The sequence below is a fragment of the Nicotiana tomentosiformis genome, chromosome 12 (genome assembly GCF_000390325.3).
Source record: "Nicotiana tomentosiformis chromosome 12, ASM39032v3, whole genome shotgun sequence".
In the NCBI taxonomy this organism is placed as follows: domain Eukaryota; kingdom Viridiplantae; phylum Streptophyta; class Magnoliopsida; order Solanales; family Solanaceae; genus Nicotiana; species Nicotiana tomentosiformis.
The window spans coordinates 23,904,050-23,913,679 of NC_090823.1; the positions used below are offsets into that span (position 1 = coordinate 23,904,050).

The window sequence follows — 9,630 nt, forward strand, 5'->3', positions numbered from 1 at the left end:
TTGAGGGTCGAGTTGAAGTAGAAATTAGGTAAAATTGGTATGGTTAGACTCGTGGTTGAATGAGCTTTCGGATTTTATAACTTTTGTCAGGTTTCGAGACGTGGGCCCCACGGGCAATATTTGGGTGCAAATTTCTAATTTTATTGGAAAATCATTATTTTCATATGGAATATTATCCTATAATTTGTATTGACTAAATTAAATTATTAATGACTAGATTCGAGGCGTTCAGAGGCCGATTCGCTAGGCAAAGGCATAGCAGAATAAAGAATTTTACGGTTTGAGGTAAATAACAGTTCTATATTTGGTTCTGAGGGTATGAAACCCCGGATTTTATGATATGTGATTGGTTATGAGTTGATGCACATGCTAGGTGACGGACGTGTGGGAGTGTACCGTAGGAATTGTAACTTGGTAAATGAAACTGTGTAGTTGAATAATCTGTTGATATCTGTACATTTTCCACGTATTAGAGAAATCGAACTACAAATCATGTTTAAACCATGTGTTGACACTGTAGGAACCCACAGAGGTTGTGTACATGTTGAATTATCTGCTAAATTTCTATTTTATACTCAGCCATAATTTTACTTGCACATTACATCTCAGTCTCTATTGTTCATTATTGATGCATCATATCATTATTGTTTGGGATGCTTATCATGATTTCTGAAAGCCCGAGAGACTGGAGAGATTGATGACTGAGTGAGGTCGAGGGCCTAATTGTGAGGATATTTATGGGATCGGGCTGCACGCCGCAGCATTTTTCATTAATTTATGCCATGATTAGCTTGTTATAGTGCTTGGGCTGAAGGAGCCCCTCCGGAGTCTGTACACACCCCTAGTGAGCGCAAGTACCTACTGAGTGGGAGTGCCGAGTGTTAAGTGATTGAGAGGAATGAGTGACTATCAAGAATGAGTGACTGTGATGAAAGAGTGACTGTGAGGTTGGAGTGAAGGGGAGGACTGAGTGACTGTTTACTCTGAGAGGATGTATTGATTTCATTATTGCTTCATTTCAACTGTCATATATCACTGTTTTGGAAATTTCTGAAAGACATTATCTTCTGTTTCAGTCGAAGTTGATATGATATTACTGTGGAATTTTAAATGTTAAACTTGAGAGCATGCCTACCCTTTTATGTTGAAAACTTACTGTATTTAGGGAATTTAGCTGTGAAGATCGTCACTACTTTCAGTTCTTATTTATTATTATTACTTACTGAGTTGGTTGTACTCATACTACACCTTGCACTTTGTGTGCATATCGAGATGATCCCGGACACACAGGGTGTTGATTCTTTCGCACAGTTGATTTTTCGAAGATTCATAGGTAGTTGTAGTGTTTTGCAGACCTTGTCTCTCATTCCCTATCTCCTTGTTTACTGTATTTGGTCTCAGACTATTATATATCGTATTTTGCAGACTTGAAATATATAGATGCTATTATATATCGTGTTTTCCAGACTTGAAATGTATATATCCAGTATTTGTGGGATTTTCTCTTAAACTTAATTATTATTTTTTCGTATTTAAAAGAAATTATGGGTTACTGATGTTGTCGGCTTGCCTAGTATTGAGATATGCGCCATCACGACAGGTGAGATTTCAGGTCGTGACACCTTCTTAGTTGGAAAATAGTTACTACTCTATAGGAAACAGGAGGCCTATGCATCCAAAAATTATAAGCTAAAAATCAATCCCTAATATCAAGTCTCTCCTGGCGCCTATTTCATTCACCCTCCACCCTTTGGACTTCAACTTTATTTCATAAATATATCCACAAGTCCACCTCTAATAATACCTCTCACATATGGAAGAACGTTTTACAGGGTTGGACAAATTGTCAACGGGGTTTACAATGAAAAGTTGGAATTGGTACACATATAAAATTTTGGGAAGACCCTTGGATTGGAGTAAACAAAAATTTGAGATTTCAAATTACAGGACCACTACCTGATAATCACCAAAACACAAAAATAAGCTGCTATCGCAACTTCCATACATGGGATTGGCAATCCTTTCCTTTTGAACTGCCTATATCGATAAAACACAGTATCCGGAATATACATATCTCACAATACACCAATAATACGGATTGCACAATCTGGGGCTCACAAAAACTAAAATTACAAATGGATATGGAGGTTACCTATTCCATCAAAAATACAATACTTTATTTGGTTAATAAGCCACAATAGATTACCCACTAGAAGTTATTTACATCATATTAGCCTTATCACTGATGCCTCTTGTCTCCTTTGTTATTCACAAAATGAGAATTTAACTCACATTCTATTAACATGTCCAAATGTATTGCTACATTGGGAGAGATTGGGTATTACACAGTTCATACACTCAATTTTGAATTTACATATGCCAATGCTATAGTTGATGGGGATGGGAGTGCTTACCTTGCATGCATGTGTTCCTAAGGTGTGTGGGGAGGTTGTGAGTTAAAGATAGAAAAAAATGGGGTGCGGGTTGGTAGAGTCTTTCATAGAAAGGGCCATGAAACCTTAATACACACATAGTGTTTGATAAAATGCTCAAGTGAGCTAGAATCATGATCGTTTTCCTAATTTTTGGTTCAATTTTTCTATATTGCTAAATTAGATTGAAGTTGCTAATATTCCAGAACATCTTAGAGTTTTAAGAGGCTCAATTGAGGTATTCATGAAATCGATGCAAGTCCCAAATTGACGTCCTAGAAATTTCTATCCCGAATGTGTTTGTTTTGAAAATATATATGTAATATGTATTCCCATGCTTTCATCATGTTATCTCGTCATCTGAGAAAATGTTCAAAGATTAGAAAATGTGCTAAAAATGCTTAGACTTCAAGTCAAATTTGATTAAAAACTATTATGCCAAATTGTGTGAAAAGCCTCTATGTGCCTTAGATTCTAAATTGCTTACATGAGGAATCATAAGCCTTGAATGAAAAATCGTGTGGTTATTGATGATAATAGTAATGTTGGAATGTGGAAAAGAATTTGAATTATGAAATACGGCCAAGCGCCAATAATAACTTTATAATTGGGGCCACTCGTGCCATTGTATTGAAAAGATGTGAAAGAAATATGAATTGAGATGACTGATTGAAAAAGGGTGATGTCTCAAATGGGATGGCTTAGCCGATCGGGCCGAGATCGGACTCCGTGTAAGAACACGATAGTATTGTGGATGAAATTGTGAATATGGTTGATGTCTCAAATGAGATGGCCTAGATGATCGGGCCGAGATCGGACTCCGAGTAAGAATACGGTGGTATTGTGGATTGTGGCATATTGGTAAAAAGAACCATCCTACCTAATAACGTGAAAATCGACTTGAAAATCTATATGATCCTTAACTTGATGTTTTAATATTCTTTGAGGCTCTTATTAAATTCTTGACTGTTCCTCTTGTATTATTATTCATTCTATTGAGATGGTGTTTAGCTATACATACTAGTACTATTCGACAGTACTAACGTTGTAATGACCCGACTTGTCGTTTTAAGGATTAGCGTCTCGTTCAATGACTTAAGATCATGAGCAACTTTGTGATGTGTATTATGACTTGCGTGTGTGGTCGAGTTTGGTTTTCAGATGATTCGGGATTAAATTGAAAGAACAATTCTCATTTTTGAAGCTTAAATAAAAAAAGTTGACCAAAATTGAACTTTTGAGTAAAAGACCCAGGAATAGAGTTTTGATTATTCCAATAGTTTCGTATGGTGATTTTGGACTTACGAGTGTGTCCGGAAAAGTATTTGGAAGCCCGTAGTTAAATTAGGTTTGAAATGGCGAAAATAGGAAGTTTGAGTTGGAAGTTTGACCGGAGAGTTGACTTTTTGATATCGGGGTCGGAATCCAGTTCTGAAAATTTTCATAGGTCTGTTATGTCATTTATGACTTGTGTGCAAAATTTGAGGTCAATCGGACTTGATTTGATAGGTTTCGTCGTCGAATGTAGAAGTTAAAATTTCTTAGTTTCATTAAGTTTGAATTAGGGTATGATTCGTGATTTTAGCATTGTTTGATGTGATTTGAAGTTGTTGTGATGCACAAAGTTTCTGCCGTGCGGTTGTTGTTATTTTCATGCACGGGATTTCTGCCGTGCAAGTGTTATTGGGTTGCACGAGGTTTCTGCCGTGCTATTATTAATATTGATATTTGCACATGCGGCGTGACAAGGTGGGATATATATATGTGGGTTTCGTATGTGGCGAGACAAGGTGGGAACATTATTATGCATGTGTGGCAAGACAAGGCGGGCATTTACTTTACTAATTGCACACGTGGCGAGACAAGGTGGTCTATGTCAGGGATTGATTTGTGGTGACTTGTGATGGCCTAGGGGCATTCTTGTTGTTGATATTTATGTAGTGGTGCACTTACCTGTGCGAGTTTTATCTTGTGAAAAATTATGGGAAAACATTTTACGTGCTGTCCATTTTCTCTATACTTACTAGCTGGCATGAACTATGTTAGAACACTTGCACAAACCTACACATAATTAATCACTCTTATCGGTTAATAGGATGGATCTTCATATTGTTGAGTATTGATACACATCCTCGTCTGGTTCTATTGGCACGTGAGTCGTTCATGCAGTTATTGTTTGTAACGAAGGGACATGATGCCAAGTGTTTAGGGTTCACAAATTGGAACCCGTGAATTATGAATATTTTGAGGTTTGGTTCCATGTGGTGATTATTGGATAAAACCTGATGTGAAAACGGTTATTTTCATCTAGTTGATACATGTCCTTCTTTTAGTTGTGTTCTCCGGGTTTAGACTGTGCCCAACTTACCCTACTGTGTTGTTACTTGTTGTGTTCCGCTGCTAATTGTTGTTTCTATTTCTTATTGCAAGTACCATATTATCATTGCCATTATGCATAGCTTTATAGAGATATCGTATTCCTGTTAGTCATACACTTATACTTGTTCAGGTTATTAAGTCCAGTAGGTGTCTTGACTATCCCTCGTCACTACTCCACCGAGGTTAGTCTTAATACTTGCTGGGTACCGCTGTGGTGTACTCATACTATACTTTTGCATATTTTTGTGCAAATCCAGGTATTGCGGAGTCAGTCGATCTTTAGCTAGTTGTTCAGATCTTGCGGTGGAGACTCAAGGTAAACCTGCTGCTGCGTTCATAGGTTTCGGAGTCAACCTTCTAGTTTTTTTGTATTTACACTGTTTACTCCTATTTCAGAACAGATGTATTTAGAGGTTTTCTAGCAAACTCTGTAGAGCTTATGACTTGTACTACTGGTTTTGGGATTGTAAATTATATGGAGATTTTCTATTTCAAAAATTATTAGATGTTATTTAATTATTATTGTTATTCGGCTAATGTTAGGCTTACCTATTCCCTAAGACTGGGTGCCATCACGACACCCAACGGGGGGAAATTGGATCGTGACACTTGCCTAACCTTGAGTGGGGGAATTACCCCTTTGGCATTGAGTCTTATGTGGAAATTGTATAATTGAAAACCATGTACGCGAGGTGACAAGTACGTGCTTGGTTTATAAGTACAAATTATATCGATTGAAATTCGTAGACGCCCTTATGTATTAAATTGAAAAAATGTTGGAATTAGTAAATCCTTGATTTGTTATGCCTCATTCCTTGTTGGTTGAGTTTGTATTTTATATGATAATTTGGTGTGAATGTCACTTGGATTTTTATGTGAATTCTATGTGTTTGTTGATTTGATATTTCTTAGAAATAATCACATTATGGATTTTTCATCTGTAAATAATTAATTAAATAAGTTTAAATTGAGGCGTTTATATATTTATCTAAAATTTGGATTAAAGAGGGTGTTGTCCTATGATGAGTTATCTTTCCATCCTTGTGGTTATTTTTGAGATTTTATATACATTGTGTTGAGCCGTGGAATATCTGTTGTGAAATTAATTGACTTTGTTGTACCTTTGGAATGGTTATGGCCTTATGGGCAATTTGTAAATACGAGTTGATAATGATGTGCTGTTGTGATAATATTCTGTGTGAATTGTTGTGTGATTTGAGTTACTGTTATGCGCGTATAAAGGTGGCATTCCATTGTTGACATTATACGGGCATAAGGGTGGCATTTCACTGTTGTTATGTGTGTTAGAATATTGTCTGGGCGGAGTGATAAGTGAGTCTATTAAACGGAGCGATAAGGGAGGCTATTATAGGAGCAATAAAGGTGGCTATAGGAGCTATAATGGCGGATATAGGAGCGATAAGGGTGGCTATTGATATTGTCAGGACGGAGGGATAAGGTAGGCTATTATAGGAGTGATAAGGGTGGCTATAGGATAGATAAGGTGGTTATTGTCAGGGATGATATGTGATGATGTCGGGTTATTGTGTTGGTAATTTTTATGTGATGATGTGTGGTTATTGCGTTGGTAATTTTCATGTGATGTTGTGATTTTTCTTGTGTTTATTTTATATCTTGTGCAACTTGTCTTGTTGTTTCGGTAAACTTGATAATAGTCTGATCTATGTTGCAATTATGAGCCTCTGGCTAGTACCGAGCAGATTATGTTATATGGGATCGGGTTGCACGCCGTAACAGGTATGATTAATGTTATATGGGATTGTGTTGCATGCCGCAACAAATATGAAATGTGGGCACGAGGTGCCAGGGAAAATATGATAATTTTTATTATTGGCACGTGAGTTGTCCGTGCGGTTTTGATAGAATTATGGGCATGAGGTGCCGTGGAAACATGAAAGTGGGTTGAGACCCGTGTTACGAAAATATGAAAGTGGGCCGAGACCCGTGTTTTATGATTATGAAATGAGGTGTCACATAGTGACTTTTTATTTGAAAGAATTTATATTCGAAAGATATTTATTTAAAAGAAGTATATTCGAAAGATATTTATTTGAAAGAATTTTATATTCGAAAGATATTTATTTGAAAGAAGTATATTTGGAAGGTATTTATTCAAAAGAATTATATGTGAAAGATTTATATTTGAAGGACTTAATTAATTGGTTATACTTGTGTTCCTTATTCGTTTGAGCAATAATTATAGTGTTCATGTTGCCTTGTTGTTTATATCACTGGTTGATTTTTGTTGCTATCACTGCTAGTTGTTTTTCAGTACTATTGTATACTGCTATATTGCACAGGTTATTTGACTAGTGAGTGTCTTAACTGTACCTCATCACTACTCCACCGAGGTTAGTCTTGATACTTATTGGATACCGACTGTGGTGTATTCATATTATACTTCTGCATATTTTTGTGCAGAGCCACGTATTGGAGATATCGGATTCGGACAGAGGTTAGAGTGTGATCGCAAGGATTTAAGATAGAGCTTCTTGGTCGTCACCGCCCCTTGGAGTCTTTCCATTTTATTGTACTGTCAACTCTTGTTCGAACAATATTGTATATTCGATCCTTGAGATCATTACATGTATCCTGTTAGAGTTCGTGACTCAGTATTACTAGTCTTGGGAGGTTGTTATATTTGTTTCCGCTTTTGGTTTCGACACTTGTATTAAATTATCTATTTTAAAAAAAATGGCTCGAAATGTAATTGTAATCGGCTTATCTAGTCTTAGAGACTAAGTGCCATCACGATGCCTATAATGGAATTTTGGGTCATGACAAGTTGGTATCAGAGCTCTAGGTTCATAGGTTTTACGAGTTACGAACGAGTTTAGGAGAGTCATGCGGATCGGTACGGAGACGTCTGTACTTATCTTCGAAAAGCTACCGAATTGTTAGGAAATTTCCACTTCTTTCATTCATATCGTGCAGATTTGTTGATTTTGGAATTTGAGTCTTTGTATCTCTATTCTCTCACAAATGGTGATGACACGTGCTACCGGGTCAGTTGAGAAAACACCTACGCATACTTCTAGGGCCGCAAGATGTCGGGGCCGTGGTAGAGGCCAATGACAGGCACGTGTTGCAGCTAGAGCACCTGTCAGAGTAACAATTGAGGAGCCGCTAGTAGCTCCATTTGGGGGATAGGTACCGGAAGCACCTGTTGTTGCCCCCAGACTTCAAGCGACTTTAGCACTGTTCCTAAACATATTTGGTACATTAACTCAGTCAGGATTGATCTCTGTTTCACCAAATATTTCATAGATAAGGGGAGGAGCTCAGACTCCTACCGCCCGTACTCTAGAGCAACATGTTCACATTGGTCAGGTTCCGGGTGTGGTGCCGGTACAACCTGTTATTCTGGTTCGTCCTGAGGTCAAGCCAGAGGCATCAGAAGAAGAACAAAAGAGATTTGAGAGATTTAAAAGGTATAGTCCACCTACCTTCAGTGGCACAGCTACCGACGATGCCTAGGGATTTCTAAAAAATTGTCACTGTATTCTACGTACCATTAGTATTGTAGAAGTGAGCGGAGTTGCCTTTACTACATTTCAGCTATCAGGAGCAGCGTATCAATAGTGTCAAGCTTATGAAGAGGGACGACCAGCTGATGCAACACCATCAACTTGGGCTCAGTTTTTGAAAATATTTTTGAAAGAGTTTGTTCCCCACACTCTCCGGGGTTCATGGCCGGGGTTCATGGCGCACGGAGTTTGAACGGTTGTGTCAGGGCACCATGACGGTATCAGAATATGCCACCAGGTTTAGTGAGCTAGCCTATCATACGCCTATTTTAGTTCTTGTAGTCAAAGAAAGAGTCCGCAGATTTATTGAAGGGCTCGATTATGATCTTAAAATATGCATGGCTCGAGAGTTGCAGACTGATATCTCATTTCATCAAGTAGTAGAGATTTCCATGATGTTAGAACGCGTTCGAAATGAAGAAAATGAGTCTAAGGAGGCCAAGAGGTCTCAGAATTTTGGAGAATTCAGTGGATTCCACTCTGTAGCTATCACTCATCATGTCGGAGGCTCGGGTAGTCGGTCAGCCCAGCCCACAATTCAGAATATTGGTAGTGCTCCAGTTAATACTTTTAGTGCACCACCAGCACGGGGTTCTTACAGTGGTTATTCCAGTTATCCGGCACAGACTCAGTATGAGCAGTCGCGCCCACAGAGGGGTTGTTATGAGTGTGGTGATACTAGGCACTTCATGAGGAATTGTCCCAAACTTGATAGGGGTGGATTTCATCAGAACACTCAGGCTACAGGCTTTATTCCAGTTAATACTCCACGTGCACAACCAGTTAAGGGTGGAGGATAGGCGAGTAAAGGGCGCCCAGGAGGGGGAGGCCTGGCCCGTTGATATAATTGCTATGATTTAGATGAGGCCGATACACCAGTTAGTGTCGTTACAAGTATGATTTAATTTATAATAGAGGAGCATTATTCTTATTTTGATTCAACTCTGCTTATCGAGGTGAAATCTCCTTTCATGCTTCTTATATGGTGAGTTTGTGAATTTGTACTCCACTCACGTATTTATCCCTATTGGGAGATTTGATGGTGTTAGCATGTGTCTATCTTGTTGTTTTGCACACTATTGAGGGCTATGAGTCCAAAAGTGACTTTCTGTTACTCACTACAGTGGGTTTTGATGTAATTTCGGAATAATTGATTACAATTTTAGGAATTATATGCCCTACCGGTATCGGGGTTCATTATGTGTTGTGAAATCGTTTCACGGAATTAATAAAAAAAAAAAAAAAATTTCAGTTGGCACAATGTGGAAAGT

The 9,630-nt window shown here is 38.0% G+C and overlaps 1 protein-coding gene across 1 annotated transcript; it reads left to right on the forward strand.

Moving 5' to 3' along the window:
- Window positions 1-8,571: 8,571 nt before the first annotated feature.
- Window positions 8,572-9,159, forward strand: LOC138902360 (uncharacterized). Its single transcript, XM_070190217.1, has one exon. The coding sequence runs from the start codon at window positions 8,572-8,574 to the stop codon at window positions 9,157-9,159; it is 588 nt and encodes a 195-aa protein (XP_070046318.1).
- Window positions 9,160-9,630: the final 471 nt, after the last annotated feature.